General features: G+C 38.6%; 1 protein-coding gene across 4 annotated transcripts in view; it reads right to left on the bottom strand.

Moving 5' to 3' along the window:
* Positions 1 to 320: 320 nt before the first annotated feature.
* The window catches only part of SPATA6 (spermatogenesis associated 6), a 118133-nt gene continuing 96767 nt past the window's right edge, over positions 321 to 21686 (bottom strand). For 3 of the 4 annotated variants that reach the window (XR_014804811.1, XR_014804812.1, XM_021093282.2), the window contains exons 12-13: positions 12489 to 12580; positions 321 to 568 (exon numbers count right to left, since the gene is read on the bottom strand). Coding sequence is in view for 2 of the 4 variants with exons in the window: in XM_021093282.2 (XP_020948941.1) it covers positions 388 to 568; positions 12489 to 12580 (273 nt within the window). In the remaining 2 variants the exon portion in view is untranslated. The remainder of the gene's footprint in view (positions 569 to 12488; positions 12581 to 21686) is intronic. The other variant, NM_001177917.1, reaches the window with a different exon arrangement.

The following is a 21686-nucleotide window of genomic DNA, read 5'->3' as shown; positions in this document are numbered from 1 at the left end:
CTAGATAAGATAAACAGTCAAGGAGATGAAAATAAAATTACAAGGTGATTAAGGCAGAAGATTCCTAGAGAGCGCCTGTCCTTGGACTTGGCAGCTAGTGATATGAGAGAGATGTGACAGAGTGTCCTCTCATATCGGCATAGGGGCTGTGATTGTGCCGCAGAGCTGTGACTTTTAGCATATTGCTCTCTTTTCTGTGACTGAAAAAGAAAGCTTGCCCATGATCATTTATCCTTTGAAGTAATACACTTACTCAGGTCTAACTACTGCACTCAATTAGAACCGCCTGTTTTTTTTTTTTAAAAAAAGGAATACAGATATTGATGACATCAAATGTTTTCATTGAGAAGTTGACAAGGACACTCATACAATTTACCGTGGCGGGTCTCAGAAGCTTTCCTGTGTGTGAGACACAGAACCACAGGCCTTTTTGTATAAGTTCCTGTACATCTTATCCATGCTGTTCTCAAAGATGGGTCGGTGAGATTTGCCTTTGTAAGAGGCTGCCCTGTTGGACCAGTATTCGCCATCATCCAAAGGGCCAGTGCCACGAGGCCGCTGAAATGAGCTAGAGACAAGGATACAGAAGATTAGAACACGGATGAAACCAAATGAGAGGTAGCACCACGCAAGTCAAGTATTTCCTAAGAACTTTATGGGATACGCTGGGCTCTGAGCGAGAAAATACACTGAGGCCTGGACCTTCAAAGAGTGACACTGTTTGCCTGAAACAATACAAAACAATAAAAGGAAAACGGTCTGTGAGAGTCAAAAAGTACCTCAGAGAAGAGAGACAGGAGCAGTCTGGCAAAAGCTGAGTCCAGATGGTGCAGGGTGGCTGAGTCTGAGAGTGCCTGGCCTCTAAAGTCAGGCAGATCTGGGAGTTCCCGTCGTGGCGCAGTGGTTAACGAATCCGACTAGGAACCATGAGGTTGCGGGTTCGGTCCCTGCGCTTGCTCAGTGGGTTAATGATCCGGCGTTGCCATGAGCTGTGGTGTAGGTTGCAGACGCGGCTCGGATCCCGCGTTGCTGTGGCTCTGGCGTAGGCCGGTGGCTACAGCTCCGATTCAACCCCTAGCCTGGGAACCTCCATATGCCGCGGGAGCGGCCCAAGAAATAGCAACAACAACAACAACAACAAAATAAAATAAAAAAATAAAGTCAGGCAGATCTGGAAGTGAATTCTGACACAACCTTCATAAGCTGAGGGACCCTGGGTAATTAATTGTCCAGAGTCTCAGCTTCCTTAACTGCATTTCTGCAGCATTGTTTTAGTTAGTTTGTTTGTTTTGGGCCATGCTCACGGCATGTGGAAGTTCCCCCGCCAGAGACTGAACCCATGTCACCGCAGGGACCCAAACTGCTACAGTGACAACACTGGATACTTAACCCACTGTGCCACAAGAGAACTCCATTTTTGCAACATTGTCTTAAAAATCAAAGAGAATATGTGTAGTGTCCACAGTACAGGGCCTACCTTGCACACAAAAGTTATTAAACATGAGGGACCAAACCACTGGGTACTTTATCTATGTTTATACATGTTTATAAAAGATCTTACAGCCCTCTGAAATTGCCATTGCGGAAACTGAGACACTGAAGTCAGGTGACTTGCCGAAGACTATGCAGCCAGCAAGTGGCAGAATGGAAAGGGAGCCGCGCCTGTGGCTCTAGGCCCTTCCCACCGCGGCGTATGCTGCGGTCCTCAAGGAGGAGGAGAAAGTTAGACTGACGATGAACCACTTCTGGAAAGTGGAAAACAACGTGGGAAAGTCTGTATTTGAAGTGATAGAGATGTACGGCAATTCGGCGGGTTCTGAAGGAAAAAGAGGGAGAGAACAGACAGGAAGCTATAAGATAGACCAAGACCAGACTAGTTGTCAGGGGACCAGAGAAGAAAAGACAACTCTTTCTGAAGGCTTGATGGTACTTTTTTTTATTTGCTAGAAATAAAATACTGACTTTTTCAAAGACGGAAATTTATTTAGTTAACTAAATAACCCACTTCAATAAAGTAAGTACATGTTATAGATAAGCTCTCTCAGGTGCCTTAGAGATTATGCGTTTTATACCATGGAAAACTGTCTGTCCTTGGCATCAAATGTTACGAATATTTTCTTCCTATGTTTGGAATCTCACTCCTTATGAAACAATTTCTTCCCTGACGTATAAATCCCATGATGTTACTTCTATTGTCAGTTGGGAAATAGGAACTGGTGGAGCTGTATTATCTGTACAAAGAATGTGCTGTTTCACATGAAGTCAATCTATCACCTGAACACTGTAAAAGGGGTCACGAAAAAAGGCACGAAGTGGCTGTGTTACTGTTCTTAGAGCCTGGCACAACATCAAGGAGGATGTAAAGTAATAAAAATACTTGTACATTCACTTTGTAAAAAAGTTTGGCCTGACTCAGGAAAGGTTAAATACGCAACTTCTACCCAACAACTCCACTCCTAGCAAAGTTCTGCCATACGGGTACCAGGAGCCATGGACAACATGTCCATAATAACACTCTCTGTCGTAGAGCTAAGAACTTCAAGAAACCTCAACATCCATCTACCTTAGAACAGAGACATCATGTTGTGGTGAACGCATACAATGGTATAGTACACAGCAGGGAAAAAGAACGGAAAAATCAACCGAGTAGACGAAAAGCAAGCTTCAAACAATACACGGTTATAATGACATTTCTATAAAATAGTTTAAGACAAGGAAAACGAAATAATTCATTCCTTAAGGATAGGTACATGGGCAGTATAACTATAATGAAAAAAAGAGAAGGGTTATCAGAAGAGTCTCTCGAGCAGTTATCTCTATGGAAAGAGATGCAACGGGTTAGGGACATAAGGCGGCTTTATTGGAGTAGATTATGTTCTATACCTCAAGCTGAATGATGAGTAAACGCACATTCATTTTGTGGTTGTGGCTGTTATTTCGGACAGAGTCTTAAGAATATTCGTCTGTTACAGTTGATATATTTTACTGTAAGTTTTTAAAAATTCACTTCCTTGAATCATGACAACCTGCCTGTTTCCTAATGGCTTTGCTAAAATGGGATTCTGCTTCATATTTTCCAGCACTATTTCCTAGAGCCTGTCAAACTTACTTTATCCTTGGTATCATCTCTTTCACCCTGGAAAATGTGGAAAAGGATTCGGTCTCTGCGGGACCAAACATGATTATCCTTACTTTTACCCTGTCCATTCAGCTTCAGAGAGGTAATTAATACAATTTCTAATAATATTAGGATCATCTTTAAAGCCTTTCCAAAGGCCTTAGCCAAGTGTCAATGCTTTCACATAGTTTCCACCTTTCTTTCATCAGCTTTGCTTCAGAAGGAATCTAGCCAACTGAACACAATTTCTTTCATACAATTTCTTACCAAGCCTAACTCCTGCTTAAAACCAGTCACTCAAAACTGTAAAAAAAAAAATTTTTTTTTTTTTTTTTTTTTTACCGTCTCCGTCAAGTGTTAGGGAAATCACACACACAACATACACAATATACATTAACAGAACATGTTCTTTACGTAGTTTGCACCTCTGTACACACAGCGACCAGCCTACGTGCCCGCCTCTGCCCTGTTCCCCATACTTCTTCAGGAGTCCCACATGTTTTGTTTAGTTCAGTTGTCTTTGGTTTATTCGTTGCTTTGTTCTGCTTGTTACAGTGCCATGGACTAATTACTATTTCACAAAACGCAGATTGGTCCCCTCTCTCCCTCTTGTCCATAGTCATCAACTTTATTCCAAACGGATGGTCAGACAATGCCCTTTTTTCAACTCTCTATTTTGCCAGGCATCTACTGCAATAAACCTACTCAACAGAAATGTGAATTTCTACAAGCCACCGTCCCACTCAGAAAGGTAAGCAACAGGAGGGTTGTTAACTTTAAAAATCATCGTGTAGGTTTTTCTGAGATTGTAGATCAAATTCCTCATCCTTATCATAAATTATTATACTTAATGGTATCAGGCATAGATTGGCTACTGCTTTGGTATCATTAGACAATACTTTTTTTTTTTAAGTCACAAAGCTACTTTAAAATATCATCTCAATGATATTTGCAATGAATAAAATAAAAAAATGAAAAAGCTTTTTAGGAGCAGCATGAACCAATAAGGTTTTGTAAAAAAGAGCTTAAGTGGCCAAAAAGACATTCTGATGCTTTTAAGATCTTGCAAAATTTGACAGGGAGTTTATTTCTATTTAAAATTGTACAAATTTTCTGTTTAGAAAACAGTATTGTGGTTCTCTGGAGACAATTTGGGAATTGGTTCATCCTGGACATCTGAACTGCAAAGCAGATGTTTGCAGAACAGGTCTTAATACGGTCCAGGATGGGTGCAAACAAAGAGTAGCAGAATCTTAAAAAGCGACGTGTATTCCAGACATGGAAGCACCGACTATTTAATAAACTGTAAACATACTGAGTCAGTTCTGATTTTCTATTACTGTGAATGTTAACAAGTTTAAAATGTGTAAGCAACACTTTTAAAAGCCTTATTACAGTAATAGGCTTTTAAAGACCACACTTCTATATTTTACCATGAGTACCCCCAGCATTCATTCACTCAGAGCGTTCAAAGTTCCTACATACAAATCACTGCATCAGGGCTATATAACAGAAAATGGCTCTCTTCAAAGCAGGACAAAACTGCTATTTTATTACATGCATTTTTTAGTAATTTATTCTTGCTACCTGAATAGGGAGCTATGTAATTATGACAACACTATTAAGAAAAAAAAAAAAAAGAACAGGCTCAGGATATTATCTGAGAACTGGGTACTTTCAAATCTTGTGTTGCTAAGGTACAAGTTACAAATTTATTTTTTAAAGCCTAGCATATATGCAAATAAGAGAAAAGTCCTAGGCAGCTTAGAATGGACTCAAATGCAAAGGGCATGATTAGCTTTTTGCTTAGAAAAGGGTGAACTCAGAGTTCCCGTCGTGGCTCAGTGGTTAACGAATACGACTAGGAACCATGCGGTTGCGGGTTCGATCCCTAGCCTTGTTCGGTGGGTTAAGGATCCGGCGTTGCTGTGAGTTGTGGTGTAGGTTGTAGACGCGGCTCGGATCCCACGTTGCTGTGGCTCTGGCGCAGGCCAGTGGTTATGGCTCTGATTCGACCCCTAGCCTGGAAATCTCCATATGCCGCACGGAAGTGGCCCAAGAAAAGGCAAAAAGACCAAAAAAAAAAAAAAAAAAAAAAAAAGAAAGAAAGAAAGAACAGAAAAGGGTGAACTCACTTGAAACCTTAACAATGTTTTCTACATCAGTATGAAACAAAGGCCAAGTATACAGTACTTCATACGTAGTCTTCAGATAAAATATCTGTAAGTTGATATACATGAAAAAGCAGGTAGAGGGTAAGATGGATATGCCACACAAAGAATATTAATTCCAATAAATCATTAGAAGGCCATGAGAATAAAAAAAATGGTCATTTGACATTTGTACTCAAAGAACTAGAGTTGAAAGTGACTTTATTTTTTTATTTTTATTTTTATTTTTATTTTTGGCCACACCCAAGATGTGTGAAAGTTCCTGGGTCAGGGGGTGACCCCAAGCTGCAGCACTGACAATGCCATATCCTTAACTGCTAGGCCACCAGGGAACTCCAAGTGTGACTTTAAAAGATGATGATGCATATTCTATACCTTAAACTTGTGACCTAAGATTCAGCATAATCACAGACAAAATACAGGAGATGAATTCCTTCACATAACACTCAGTAAAGGTTCTTATCAACAAAACTTTGACAAAACATGTAAACAGCACGGATGTGATGTATGTTCTATAGACATTGGATGGATGGATGAGGGACAATGGATGGACGGATGGAGGGAAGTAGTCAAAGTCCTGAGTTCAGAATAGATGATAGTGAGACTATATCGTGATCTAATAAAATCTGAAAAGAAGTTTTTTTTGTTTTTGCCTTTTAGGGCCACACCCACTGCATATGGAGGTTCCCAGTCTAGGGGTTGAATCAAACTACAGCTGTCGGCCTACATCACAGCAACATGGGACCTGAGCCATGTCTGCGATCTACACTACAGCTCACGGGAACACCAGATCCGTAACCTACTGAGCGAGGTCAGGGATCAAACCTGCAACCTCATGGTTCCTAGTCAGATTCGTTTCTGCTGCACCACGATGGTAACTCCTGAAAAGCATTTTTAATCCTTAAAGATACCACATAAGGGGAAAATGTCATTAAAGACATTAAAGTTTACAAATAACAAGTGCTGGAGGGGGTGTGGAGAAAAGGGAACCCTCCTGCACTGTTGGTGGGAATGTAAGCTGGTACAACCACTATGGAGAACCGTATGGAGGTACCTTAGAAATCTATACATAGAACTTCCATATGACCCCACAATCCCACTCTTGGGCACATATTCGGACAAGACTTTCCTTAAAAAAGACACATGCAACTGCATGTTCGTTGCAGCTCTATTCACAATAGCCAAGACATGGAAACAACCCAAATGTCCATCGACAGATGACTGGATTAGGAAGATGTGGTATATATACACAATGGAATACTACTCAGCCATAAAAAAGAATGACATAGTGCCATTTGCAACAACATGGATGGAACTAGAGACTCTCATCCTGAGTGAAATCAGTCAGAAAGAGAAAGACAAATACCATATGATATCACTCATATCTGGAATCTAATATACGGCATAGATGAACCTTTCCACAGAAAAGAAAATCATGGACTTGGAGAATAGACTTGTTGCCAAGGGGGAGAGGGAGGGAGTGGGATGGATTGGGAGCTTAGGGTTAACGGATGCAAACTATTGCTTTTGGAATGGATTAACAATGAGATCTTGCTGTGTAGCCCTGGGAACCTTGTCTAGTCACTTACGATGGAACATGACAATGGCAGAAAAAAGTATGTATACATGTATGTGTAACTGGGTCCCCATGTTGTACAGTGGGGAAAAAAAATTGTGTTGAGGAAATAACAATAAAAAATAAAATAAAAATAAAAAATAAAAGTTTACTGATAAATTATAGCACTAGTTATAAAACTTTGATACACATCAGAGTCATCCAGAGGGCTTATTACAACTCACATGATTGAGACTCACCCCCAGAGTTACTGAGTATGTCTGAGGTGGGGTCCAAGAATTTGTACGTCTAACAAGTACCACAGTGATGCTGATGCGGATGGTCTACGAACTACACTTTAGAAAGCACTTACATTAGCGGCTTTTCTACAGAATTTTAAAAGTGTAGAGGAAAAAAACTGCGTGCTGTCATTTTCTTTTATTATTCACAGAAACTACACAGTATACATCGATAGAGGTCTATTCAAAGGAATTTCCTGAAGACCGGTTACTTAGAGGTTACTTAAAAGGTCACTTGTTTCCCTTCCCCGGGTAAGGAGGTGCAAAAATGAGCCACTGACAATGCATAAGGTCTAATAGCTTTCGTTAGTAATTCCACTGTTCATTCATTATCTAGAGATGTTATTAAATATCAGACCATAAAATGAGTTTAAGTAATGCCTTAAGAGTTTCAGAAAATGCAATAGATCATTATTAATAAAGAACCCAATTTTAATATGTGAACTACTTTTTTTAAAATCAAGCTTCCCGTACATAACAGAGACCTTGTTGAGCAGCCAAAAACAAAAGTAAGAAAAACATCTGCACCCTCAAGGAGCTCTCACCTAATAGAAAGGGGCAGGACAGACTTGAAAAGACCATTTTGAGACAAATATTGCTAATTGAAATTATATTTGTGAGAGGGAAGTGGCAGGATGCAGGAGAACATGACTAACGGTCTGCTGAGGTCACAAAAGCTGTCTCAGAAGAGGGAATAATTTGAGCTCAGTCCTAAAGAATGAGTAGGCATTCAGCAGGTAAACAAGACCAGGGTTCTTCCAGGCATCATATTGCAACAACCACAGCACAAATTAGCCTGAAATATCATAAAACCAAGTATATCTGCAGAGATAAGAATGAAGTCAGATTTACCTCTTAAGAGTCCAACAGGGAATGCTATCCTGCAGGGAAAAAGGAACCTACACTGGGAGGATACAGAAGGGATGTCTACTATGGGCGGGAGACTACAATTGGATTACTTTAAAGTCCCCTTAACTTCAAATATTATTTGTAGTGTATATCTGGGTAAAGAGGACAAGTGCTTTTTATTTAAACACGCACTCACAAAATTAGGTTTTTTCTCTTCTGTTTATGGCCGCACCTGCAGCATATGGAAGTTCCTGGGCTAGGGGCTCAACTGGAGCTGCAGCTGAGGCCTATGCCACAGCCACAGCAATGCCAGGCCCACAGCCTGCAGCGATGCCGGATCCTTAACCCACTAAGTGAGGACATGGATCGAGCCTCCATCCTCAGAGACGACGTCAGGTCCTCGACCTGCGGAGCCACAACAGGAACTCCAAAAACCAGTATTTTTAAACTGATCTTTTAAGTCATCGTTCTGGTTTCACTAATGCAGGTTAAACACACTCTCATGTCCGTACCCACAGAGAACATCCCATTTGTTCTCATTACTCTTCTTTGAATCACTTCCCATGTGAAAAGCACTAGATGTAAAACTAACTCTAGTATGGACTACAGCCAGAATATTTCAGAGCATTTTCATGTCTCAGCCCAGTCAAATAAAATAATGAACATTTTTATTTCTAAAGACAGTTATCACTAAATCTTAAACAACTACACTTTTAATATCATGAAATACTGCTTATTCTGGTTCCCCAAGCTGGCTGGGGAAGCTGCTAACGATCTTCTCCGCTGTCATCAGGCAGCAGCCCACCACCTAATGATGTCTAGCTAAGACCCTAAGTGCCCATTTGTTTATGAGAAGGTCATAAAATCATAATCCTTACTGAAAGTTGTGTTTAATGTATTACGTGCTCACAATCTATGTAAAAATTGAATTATAGCCTGGCAAGAATGACTGGTCGTCAAGCCACATTCTGGATGCCCTGCTAACGTTCTTTAACGGGGCTACAAGTTGAACACTGGCTATGCCCTGGTACTTTCCAGATGCCAAGCATCAATATTAAGTAGGCTAATCTGTCAAGGTCATATTTTTGTCTTTAAAGATGAATACACCGTTTCCCTTTTCTAATAACCAGAAACTTTTCTAGACCCTTAAGCTAAAATTTCTACACTTTGGAAAAGTAACATAAATATGCAGCAAACCCAATATTTCTGTATATCAATATAGCTTCTAGATAAAAAAAAATCAAGTCAGAAAACAAAAAAGTCTTAAGTATTTAAAGAAAAAGAACATTATGATACTTGTTAATAACATAAAATCCATATAACTCAAAATAAATCAACATCTTCTTAGTTAAAACTGAAAGCTTATTCTTAGTTATTCAAGAAACTTTAAGTCCATCTGTTATTTAGATTTTTTTCTTTCATTTATTAATATTAAAGACAGGAGTTCCCGTCGTGGCGCAGTGGTTAACGAATCCGACTAGGGACCATGACGTTGCGGGTTCGGTCCCTGCCCTTGCTCAGTGGGTTAATGATCCGGTGCTGCCATGAGCTGTGGTGTAGGTTGCAGATGTGGTTCAGATCCCGTGTTGCTGTGGCTCTGGCGTAGGCTGGCAGCTACAGCTCCGATTAGACCCCTGGCCTGGGAACCTCCATATGCCGTGGGAGCAGACCAAGAAATGGCAAAAAGACCAAAAAAAAAAAAAAAAAAAAAAAATTAAAGACAGCTTTTTCACTAGGGTATTACATCTTGGTAAAGTCATCAAATTAATCAGAGCAATGATCAAGAGATGAAAACTACAGCCAATGTATGTTACTTAAAAATATACAGTCAAGAGGAGTTCCTGTCATGTCTTAGCGGTAACGAACCCAACTAGTATGCTTGAGGACTCCCTGGCCCTGCTCAGTTGGTTAACAATCCAGTGTTGCTGTGAGCTGTGGTTAGACCCCCCGTTGTGGTGGCTGTGGTGTAGGCTGGCAGCTTCAGCTCTGATTCAACCCCTAGCCTGGTAACTTCCATATCCCACTGGTGCGTCCCTAAAAAGACAAAAAAAAAAAAAAAATTATATATATATATATATATATATATATATATATATATATATAGTTGAGGGAGTTCCTGTTGTGGCTCAGCAGTTTAAGAACCCACCTAGTATCCATGAGGGTGAGTATTCGATTCATGGCCTCACTCAGTGGGTTAAAGGATTTGGTGTTGCTGCAGGTTGTAGAGTAGGTCACAGATGCGGCAGATCTGTCATTGTTGTGGCTGTGGCGTAGGCCAGTGGCTACAGCTCCGAACTGACCCCTAGCCTGGGAACCTCCATATGCCATGGGTGCAGCTGTAAAAAGACAATAAAAATAAAACTAAATCTAAAAAATAAAAATATATCGTCAAAGATAAATTATTCAGTTTGAGGTTCTGTTATAAATAATTTCAGAAGTAAAACATTTAGTTTGAGCATACTCCTACTGCTTGTAACCTGCAAAACATGCACAAGTGAATTGAAAACAGTTATATCAATAGCTAGTTCCATAAGAGAATTAACATATCTAAAAATTTGGGGTGATAGTCATAAAATGCCAAGTCACGTTCTAAACATGAGCTTAAAATTGTTTTTATCCTCTCTTCTCTCTTTTTGTGGCCAATTCCCATAGACACGAAACATCACTTCATGCCTGGACTTTAGCCAAGATCTCAAGCTCCCTCTTGATCGCTGCCGAGGGAAGCCTTAATGCAAGCAAGTGGGAGATTACTTTGCGTGGGTTCTCTCAGCCTTGAGTTGGAAAGTAGAATGGGAGGGACTTCTTGGCCTACTATATAATATAGGACTTGGAGATAAAACTAAAATAATACCCGATCAGTTTAGTAGCTTCTGGAGCTAATATCAAAGATACTCTTACAAAATGTATTAAAGGACTAACCACTCTCCTACTGGGCCAGGTATGTTGTCCTACTGGGCCAAGGAAAGTGGCAAAGAACAGAAAGGAATCTCAAAAATGGGTAAGCGGGGCTTTTCTGATGCTCTGCTTAACTCTCTCGCTTGAGAGGCACTAAAACCGTCTCAAGTGACCAAAAGTTTAGCCCCTGACATTGCTTGGTGAACTGGCAAATGAACTAATGCTAAAGTTTATGGCAAACTTTAAGTGGAAACTGCTTTTCAAAATATGGTCCTTACGCCAGCTGTACTAGAATCATTCACGATAGTTTTTAAAAGGCAGATTTCCAGGTCTCACCCCCATATACATAAGGAACCAGAATCAATGGAGGAAGAAAGAAGAAATCCACATTTTAAAGAAGCATATTATGCATATAAACGTTTCAAAACCAGACCCTTTGGTTTGTTAGCCCTACTCACTTCTTATCTGAATTAGAATTAGTGACATGGATACGGAACCCAAAGTTGGGATGCTAATCCATGTAACAGCAATCTAGGGATTAGAACTGTAGCAACAATAAAGGGTAAAAATTCTTCCTTCCTCAAGGTATGCACGTTCTTGGATCCTCCTTCTCCTGTTTGGATTGCTTCTTCTCCAAACTCATTTACAATATGCTTTCTTTCATGAGAGGCCCTAGGATGGGAAGCAGTAACTTTGGACAGGAGGCCACACTTACACTCTATACAAAGAAAAAAGGAGGGAAGTCCTCACACGTTCATGCAATGCCTAGCCTAGCTGACCAGGGCAAAGACCAAGATTTCAGTCCAAAACACCAGTTAGCAACAAAACGTATTTCATTATCTGCAGCTTTTTTCCTTATAATTGTTTTTCAGGGAACTCAGGAAGGTAGAAGCCATATCAACGGTACAGCACCAAAGGATTCAGAGACACTTCAGTTATATAAAGTCACAATTTACATTCGGAGGGTTTTTTTTTTTTTTTGGCCACATCCCACTGCATGTGGAAGTTCCCAGACCAGGGATGGAACCCACACCACAGCAGCAACCCAAAGCCGCTTGCAATGACAATACTAGATCCTTAACCCGCTGCGCCACCGGGAATTCCTACATTTGGTTTTCAATATCCCATTTTATGTCAATTAACGCAGAGGTCTCAAAAGTCTTCATGAGATTTGCTAGTATAATCTTGCAAAAATTTTATTATTACTAACATTTCTGAAACTTTAGGCTAGAAGAACTGAATTATTCTTATGTTATTTAAAAAGGCTCACTCAGGGTCTAAAGTCATGAAACCTGTTGTTTTGATGAGAATAAACCTGAAATAAGTCCTGAATACACAGATTTGCAAGGCAGCCAAATACACTATAAATGAGGATGAAAGGCATCACCACCAATTGACTATTTTTGTTTTCATTGAGAAGTTTCAGTAATGCAAACATTAAAATATTTCAATAGGATTTTATATAGTTAAAATATAATAACTATAAATAAATAAAGAAATACTGAGTCTAAATTTGCCACAAATCCTGCAGATTAAAAACCAGGCTATTTTTATACCAACTCTGAGAAGATCTCTACACACTGCGTTAATCAAGCTCATACCTATACTCTGGGTCGCTGTCATAGGCAGAGTCTCTATATAAAAGACCTCTTTTCAGTTCCGGTTCATCTTCTTTCTCTGGGTCTCTCTCATCCTGAAAAATGTAAAGATTTCCATTAATTGATTTTATAATAAAAATGACACCCATTGTTTTTTTTGGTAACTAGTCTCCCCCTCCCCTAGTGAAAGAAACAGAATTAAATGCTGGATTTCTTAGGGAAGAAACAAAAGAGTAAAAATTTACTATTCTGCCCAATAAAACTAATATAGTTTTATTATAGTTTTGCTATTACTGCTTATCAAAGAGTAGAAACACAGGAGATGTTTCTTGCATCAGTGAATGAACAGAAATAGATACTGTGTCAAGCTATGTAGTAAGATGTGTAATAAGTAATATCTAACACGCTGCTGTGTGGACTTCTAAAAGATTATACCTGTGCTCTGAAAAATAAGTATTTGGGACCATGTAGAGGTTAACACTTTAACAGATATCTATGACTTACAAAGGAAGTGACTTAAAAATATTGCTCACATGCCAAAATGCAATAACAAGACATAAGAGGGGGAAATGAAAGGCAAGGTAGTTGGAATCGACACGCCTTCTCCTCCTTCTGTTCTTCACTTCTGACAGACACACCTCAAGGGAGTAAGAGAGTTTAAAGGGATAGCTTTGTTGTGAGCCACACAAAACTCTACTTAAAAGAGACACATGCAACCGCATGTTCATTGCAGCACTATTCACAATAGCCAGGAAACAACCCAAATGTCCATCAACAGATGATTGGATTCGGAAGATGTGGTATCTATACACAATGGAATACCATAAAAAAGAATGGCATAATGCCATTTGCAGCAACATGGATGGAACTAGAGAATCTCATACTGAGTGAAATGAGCCAGAAAGACAAAGACAAATACCATATGATATCACTTATAACTAGAATCTGATATCCAGCACAAATGAACATCTCCTCAGAAAAGAAAATCATGGACTTGGAGAAGAGACTTGTGGCTGCCTGATGGGAGGGGGAGGGAGTGGGAGGGATCGGGAGCTTGGGCTTATCAGACACAACCTAGAATAGATTTACAAGGAGATCCTGCTGAGTACCATGGAGAACTTTGTCTAGATACTCATGTTGCAACAGAACAAAGGGTGGGGGAAAAAACGTAATTGTAATGTATACATGTAAGGATAACCTGACCCCCTTGCTGTACAGTGGGGAAAAAAAAAAAAAAAAAAAAAAGAAATAAAAGAAACAATGTTAATATGTTTTCAATCATTTTTTGTGTGTGTGTGTGTCTTTTGTCTTTTGAGGGCCACACCCATGGCATGTGGAGACACCCAGGCTGGGGGTCCAATTGGAGCTGTTGCTGCTGGCCCACACCAGAGCCACAGCAACGCCAGATCTGAGCCGCATCTGCGACCTACACCACTGGATCCTTAACCCACTGAGCGAGGCCAGGGATCGAAACTACAACCTCATGGTTCCTAGTCAGATTCGTTTCTGCTGCACCATGACAGGAACTCTGTTTTCAATCTTCAGAAATAAATTATATTACAGGAAGAACTGAATGAAAGAGATGCAAATAATGCTAAATTTTGGAGTTCCCATCATGGCTCAGCAGAAAGGAATCTGACTGGTATCCACGAAGATGCAGGTTCGATCCCTGGCCTCATTCAGTGGGCTAAGGATCTGGTGTTGCCATGAGCTGTGGTGTAGGTCTCAGATGTGGCTCACATCTGGTGTTGCTATGGCCATGGTGTAGGCCGGCAGCTGCAGCTCCGATTCAACCCCTAGCCTGGGAACTTCCATATGCCTCGGGTGTGGCCCTAAAAAGACCGAAAAAAAAAAAAAAAAAAAAGGTTGAATTTTAAAATTCTATCCTTGGAAAAGTTACTAATTTCTAAATCATATAAGTAATATCACACATACATAAATCAATATTCCTTGTTTAACTTTGTTAATTTAGTTGAAAAAATAATATTTGATCAAGAGTAATAAAATGTTGACTAAATTTTAAGTTATATATGAAAAAAACAAACGTCCCTTAAAAAACGGAACCTCATTTATTAAATACCCCTATTTTGAGCTGAGAACCTACTAGCCTAAGACTCTGAGGACAGAAAGATGACTAGGACATAAAGCTTGTACACATGTGGGTACAGTTTGTCTGTTCAATGAAGCTCTGTTGAAGAGCATGGATCAAAGAGTAGAATTATTAGGAGACACAGCAAAGGACAAATGAGAAAGGGCTTTCTACTTAACGGAGCATTCTAGAAACAGAATCACAACACTAAAGCTATTCATACAGAGCACTGGTCCCCATCTGGAATCAAGGAGCTCAGGGAGGGGAATTTGGTTTCAAGAAACAAAAAGGACTAGATGGTCTTCATGGTTACGCTCTTCAGATTTTAAGACTACATTTTGTGGAGTTCTCTTGCAGTATGGCGAGTGAAGGATGTGGCATTGTTACTGCAGTGGCTTGGGCTGCTGCTGTGGCACAGTTGCGTCCCTGGCCTGGGAACTTCCACATGCCACAGATGTGGCCAAAAAAAAAGACTACATTTTGGACATTTTATATATATTCAAACACATACATATCTCTTATAAGAGTCCTTGTGTAGACTTTTTTTCAAGGTCAAGTTATACAAAAGCAAAGAGGCAGCAAACATCCTACCTTATCATAAGCTATTAACTATGAGTAAAGCAGGTATTTGAAGAGAAGTATTGTTCTCATTTGTGCCAGAAAATACATTTCCAGAGCATGGCGAAGTGATTCCCTCTTATTCCTCACTAACATTCCCGTTTGCTCACATGTAAATACAGAAAAAGATGGAAGACACCAGTATTTTTTGAGTTCCTTCAAGATATCTAGGACTGAGTTAGGTATTTCTTATGTGACTATCTTGTAAGCCTTCAATAACCTTATGAAAAAGGCCCTCCAACTTTGAAAAATTAATAACTTGCCCAAAGATATAAGTTATCAAGTGGCAAAAGAAGAATTTAAACCCAGATCTATCTTGATTTATACTACACTGTCTCCTAGAATGCATATAAACCAGACTATAAAATCAAAATCTCCATTCCAAATTGATTATTCTCCTAATGTGAAAATTAAGCTTGAACTCTTTCAGCTAATACCTATTCAGTTAGATTCTTATGAGGGTATTCTGAAATAATTTAGCCCAGAAGAAACTTTTTCAAGATTTCCATGAAGAAATATTTTTCTTTCAGCAAAAGTCATGAATTAAAATGACACATTATTAAAAGAAGTTGTGGGCCTTCCTTCCTTGAAACTGGCAATAAGTTCAATGTTCTCAAGATTTCTGTCATCAGTGATCAGTATCTTACACATGTAACTGACATCATACTTAGAACATATCTGGAACAAAGAAATAAAAGCTATCCATGCTTTCAAACTGAAAAATTTATGACAAAAGTGGTTCAACAGCCTAAGATAAAGCCAGAACTAAGTCAGTAATCTCACTAATTACATAATATTTAATAAAACATACACCTGTCATTCTCAAATGAAATTCTCATAAATAGTGAAAATACCTATAAAATGTGTTCCTATTTAGTGTTTTAATTTTCCCTTTTTGTAGTTTATTTTTTTCACTGTTATGAATAGCAATTTTTTTAGATCTAACATTTTAAAAATTAAAGTATAGTTGATTTACAATGCTGGACCAATTTCTGCTATATAGCAAAGTGACCCAGTAATACATATATATACACTCCTTTTCTTACATTATCTTCTATCGTGGTCTATCCCATGAGACTGGATAAAGTTCCCTGTGCTATACAGTAGGACCCCATTGCTTATCTAGTCTAAACATAATAGTTTGTGTCTACTAACCCCCCAAACTCCCAGTCCATCCCAGCCCCTCACCCCTCTCCCTTGGCAACCATAGTCTGTTCCCAATGTCCACTGTGAGTCTGTTTCTGTTTTGTAGATAGGTTCCTTTGTGCCATATTTTAGATTTCACACATAAGTGATATCATATAGTAATTGTCTTTCTCTTTCTGACTTACTTCACTTAGAATGAGAATCTCTAGTTCCATCCATGTTGCTGCAAACGGCATCATTTCATTATTTTTTAGGGCTGAGTAGAATTCCATTGTATATGCATACCACATGAGATGTGCATTACTGTTATCAAATCCAAAATATTATTTATAATGATTGTGTACACAGATAAGAATTCAAATAGAATTTAATCACTAGTTCTAATTTGCATTATCATCCTGGGTAATTAATGGTTTTACTCTCCTAAATAATAACATAGAGACAATTCAGATAGAGTTGTTGAAAATCACAAGGATAAGAAGTTATAGAGCTTGTCTTGAACCAGGTTTTTCTCATTCTATAACCTGAAGGAAGACTGCCTAAAGACCACATCAATGGTAATTTTGACAAATTTCCAGAGGCAGAGTGTGAAGAAACATGTGTGATGGTCAATTTTATGTGTCAACTTGGCTCAGACAAGGTACTAGATATGTGGTTAAACATTATTCTGGACATTGCTGCGGGGATTTTATGGATGAGATTAACATTTAAACCACTGGATTTTGAATAAAGCACATTGTCTTCCATAATGGGGGTGGGCCTCATATAGCAGGTTGAAGGCCTTAACAGAACAAAGTCTGACCCCCCTCCCACCCCGAGGAAGAGGGAATTCTGCCAGCAGACTGCCTTTGGATTTGAACTATACCTCTCCCCTGAACAGTCAGTCTGCCAGACTATCCCCTCAGGTTTTGGACTTGTCAAGTATCTGCAATCATATGAGCTAATTCTGTAGAGTTCCCTTTCTCTGCTGTACACACACACACACACACACACACACACACACACACACACACACACCCTGTTTTTCTGCTTCTCTAGAGAACCCTGACTAACAGAGCATGAGAATGATAAACTTCTGCCACACATCAGTTGGAGGCTTCAGCACCTCACTTTAGACAACGGATAGAAAATCAGAAGACCAACCAGTAAACGGATGACTTGAGCAACACTATAAACCACCTGGACCCAACAGACATCTACTGAACACTCTACCAGACAAGAGCAGAACAGGCATTCCTCGCAAATACACAAGGAAAACTCTCCAGGAGAGACTATATTGTTTCGACTGCAAAATAAGGCTCAATAAATTCAAAAGAAATAAAATCATGCAGAGATGTTTTCTAGCCACAATAAAATGAAGTTAGCTAATTAAATCCATTACTGAAAACTGTCAAAGAAGGGCTTATTTAAATATTAAAGAAATAAATAATCCTACATAGACTCTTCTAAAGAATGAGTGGAAATACTTTCCAACTCATTTTTATGAGCCCAACCAAAACCTGAAAAGGACACTACAAGAAAGGAAACATACAGACCAACCACTATCATTAATTTAAATGTACAAATCCTAGGGAAAAAAATATATTACCAATGGAAACTAGTGATACATATTTTAAAAGGAATCCAAATTGGAAAGAAGTAAACGATCACTATCTGCAGATGACCTGATACCATGCCTAGAAAATCCTAAAGATTCTACCAGAAAACTGTTAGACTTGATCAATGGATTTGGCAAAGTCAGAGGATACAAAATTAATACACAGAAATTGACTGCATTTCTATATACTAACAATGAAAGATTAGGAATAGAAATTAGGGAATCAATCCCATTTACCATCACAACAAAAAGAATAAAATACTTAGGAACAAACCTACCTAAAGAAACAAAACACCTGTAGTATGAAATCTGTAAGACACTGATGAAAGAAATCAAAAATGACACAAACAGATGGAAAAAAAACACAATGCTCTTGGATTGGAAGAATCAATATTATCAAAATGACTATACTACCCAAGGCAATCTACACATTCAATGCAATCCCTATCAAATTACCAAGGACATTTTTCACAGAACTAGAACAAAATATCTTAAAGTTTGTTTGGAAGCACAAAAGACCCAGAACAGCCAAAGACATCCAGAGATAGAAAAATGGAGCTGGAGGAATCAGGCTCCCTGACTTCAGACTATACAGTCATCAAAACCATACGGTACTGGCACAAAGACAGACATATAGATCAGTGGGACAGGATGGAAAGCCCAGAATTAAACCCACGCACCTACAGCCAACTAATACGTGACAAAGGAGGCAAGAATATACAATGGAGAAAGGACAGCTTGTTCAATAAGTGGGGCTGGGAAAACTGGACAGCACATGGAAAAGAATGAAATTAGAACACTCCCTAACACCATACACAAAAATCAACTCCAAATGCATTAAAGACCTAGATATAAGACCAGACACTACAAAACTCTTAGAGGAAAACATAGGCCAAACACTCTCTGACATAAATGACAGCAACATCTTCTCAGATCCACCTCCTAGAGTAATGATGATAAAAACAAAAATAAACAAATGGGACCTAATTAAACTTAAAAATTTCTGCACAGCAAAGGAAACCCTAAACAAAATGAAAAGACAACCCATAGAATGGGAGAAAATCTTTGCAAATGAATCGACTGACAAGGGATTAATCTCCAAAATTTATAAACACCTCCTACAGCTCGATACCAAAAAAACAAACAATCCCATCAAAAAATGGGCAGAAGATCTAAACAGATGATTCTCCAAAGAAGACATACGGATGGCCAAAAAACACATGAAAAGATGTTCAACATCCCTAATTATTAAAGAAATGCAACAAAACCACTATGAGATGCCACATTACACCGGCCAGAATGGCCGTCATCAAAAAATCTACAAACAATAAGTGCTGGAGAGGGTGTGGAGAAAAGGGAACCCTAGTACACTGTTGGTGGGAATGTAAACTGGTGCAACCACTCTGGAAAACAGTATGGAAAGTCTTCAGAAAACTAAAGATAGAACTGCCATTTGATCCAGCAATCCCATTCCTGGGCATCTATCCAGAGAAAACCATGACTTGAAAAGATACATGTACTCCAATGTTCACTGAAGCACTATATACAATAGCCAAGACATGGAAACAAGCAAAATGTCCATCGACAGAGGAGTGGATGAAGGAAAGGTGGTACATATACACCCTTAAAAGGAAAGAAATACTGGCATTTTTAGCAACATGGATGGACATAGAAATTATCATGCTAAGTCGTCAGACAGTGAGACACCAACATCAAATGCTATCACTTACACGTAGAGTCTAAAAAAAAGGACACAATAAACTTCTTTGCAGACAGATACTGACTCACAGACTTTGAAAAACTTTTGGTTTCCAAATGAGACAGGTTGCGGGGTGGGGGATGGGCTGGGTGTTTGGGATGGAAATGCTATAAAATTGGGTTGTGATGATCATTATACAACTATGAATGTAATAAGATTCATTTACTCGGATCCTGTGTTGCTGTGGCTCTGGCGTAGGCCGGTGGCTATAGCTCTGATTGGACCCCTAGCCTGGGAACCTCCATATGTCGAAGGAGCGGCCCAAGAAATGGCAAACAGACAAAAAAAAAAAAAAAGATTCATTTAAAAATTTAAAAAATGTACATATAAACAAATATAACCAACAGTTTTGTTTCAAGTATGCTTTAACACTTGAAAATCAATTAGGTAATTTACCACATTAAAATAAGGAGAAAAAGCATAAAATTTCCTGAACAGATGCAATGTGATAAAATTAATAATTTATAATTTTAAAAAACTCTTAAAAGGAATACAAGGAATTTCTGTCATCAGATGAAGAATGCCTCCTAAAACATCTAGAAATCATCATACATAATGTTCAATTATAGAGAAAGCTTTCTCCTTTGGATGGCAAACAAGACAAGATGCTCTCTCTATCACCATTTCTATCTGATACTGGGAACCTGGATAGTGTAATAAGATATAAAATAAAATAAATATAAATATATAAATATATATAAATATAAAATAAAAGGCATAAGGATTAAAGAGGAAGAAATTAAAATGTCATCATTTACAGATTTTATGATTTTATGTGTAAATATTCAAAACTTACCATCTATTAACATTAATATGTGAATGTAAGGAGGTCAGCGGGTCCAAGATCACTAAACATAAAATCTGTTTAGTCATCACCAAGAACAAATAGATAACAGAATATTAAAAGATACAATTTATAATAGCATAACAGTATCCAACACCTAGAGATAAATCTACTAAAACACATACAAGCCTTCTAAAGTGAAAACTATGACATAATTGGAAGAAATTAATGACCTAAATTAATTTTAAAAATCACCATTTTTATGGATTGATAGACTCAATACTGGTAAGATATCAGTTCTCCCCTAATCAAAGCACAGATTTAATGTAATCTCAATAAAAACCATAGCAGGTTTTTTTTTTTTTTTAATACTGACAAGTTGATTCTGGAAGGTAGATAAAAAAAATACAAACAAACAAACAAGAATAATCACAGCAATTTGCAAGCAAGAATAAAGCTGAAGGGCTTATGCCATGGGATATCAAGAGTTATTATAAACCTGTAGCAATTGAGAAAGTATGGTATTGACACAAAATTAGAGAATTAAACCACTGAAATAGACATAAATGCAGAAACGAACTCATGTGTCTAAACTCCCAGTGGAACAAAACAGAATCCAGGACTATCTCCATATAAATACAGTGAGAAAAGAATGGCAGTTTAGAGAAAGATACTGGATTACAATCATAAGGGCATAAAATGAACCTTGATCCGAATCTCACATTACACGAACAAATCAAATCCACATGCATTGTTGCTCTAATGTGAAAGGCAACATGATGAAAGGCTTTTTTTAAATAGGAGGCTATCTTTAGAACCATGGTTAGCCCAAGTTTTCTGACATGGAGTAAAGAAAATGCAAACCAGGAGTTCCCATCGTGGCTCAGTGGTTAACAAATCCGACTAGAAACCACGAGGTTGCAGGTTGGATGCCTGGCCTTGCTCAGTGGGTTGCCGTGAGCTGTGGTGTAGGTCGCAGACTCGGCTTGGATCCCGCGTTGCTGTGGCTCTGCTCTAGGCCAGCGGCTGCAGCTCTGATCAGACCCCTAGCCTGGGAACCTCCATATGCCTCGGGAGCGGCCCTAGAAAAGGCAAAAAAAAAAAAAAAAAAAAAAAAAAAAAAAGAAAATGCTAACCAAAGCACTAACCAAAAGAAGAGAAAAACTGGGCTACATTAAATTAAGAACTTCTATTCACAAAAGGTCTGT

This window comes from Sus scrofa, chromosome 6, assembly GCF_054392235.1.
Source record: "Sus scrofa isolate SSC_HxYL_T2T_F1_AM1 chromosome 6, Sscrofa_HxYL_maternal_Yorkshire_Landrace_v2.0, whole genome shotgun sequence".
In the NCBI taxonomy this organism is placed as follows: domain Eukaryota; kingdom Metazoa; phylum Chordata; class Mammalia; order Artiodactyla; family Suidae; genus Sus; species Sus scrofa.
Note: the sequence above shows the minus strand (reverse complement) of the source record. Positions and strands in the feature narration are given on the sequence as shown.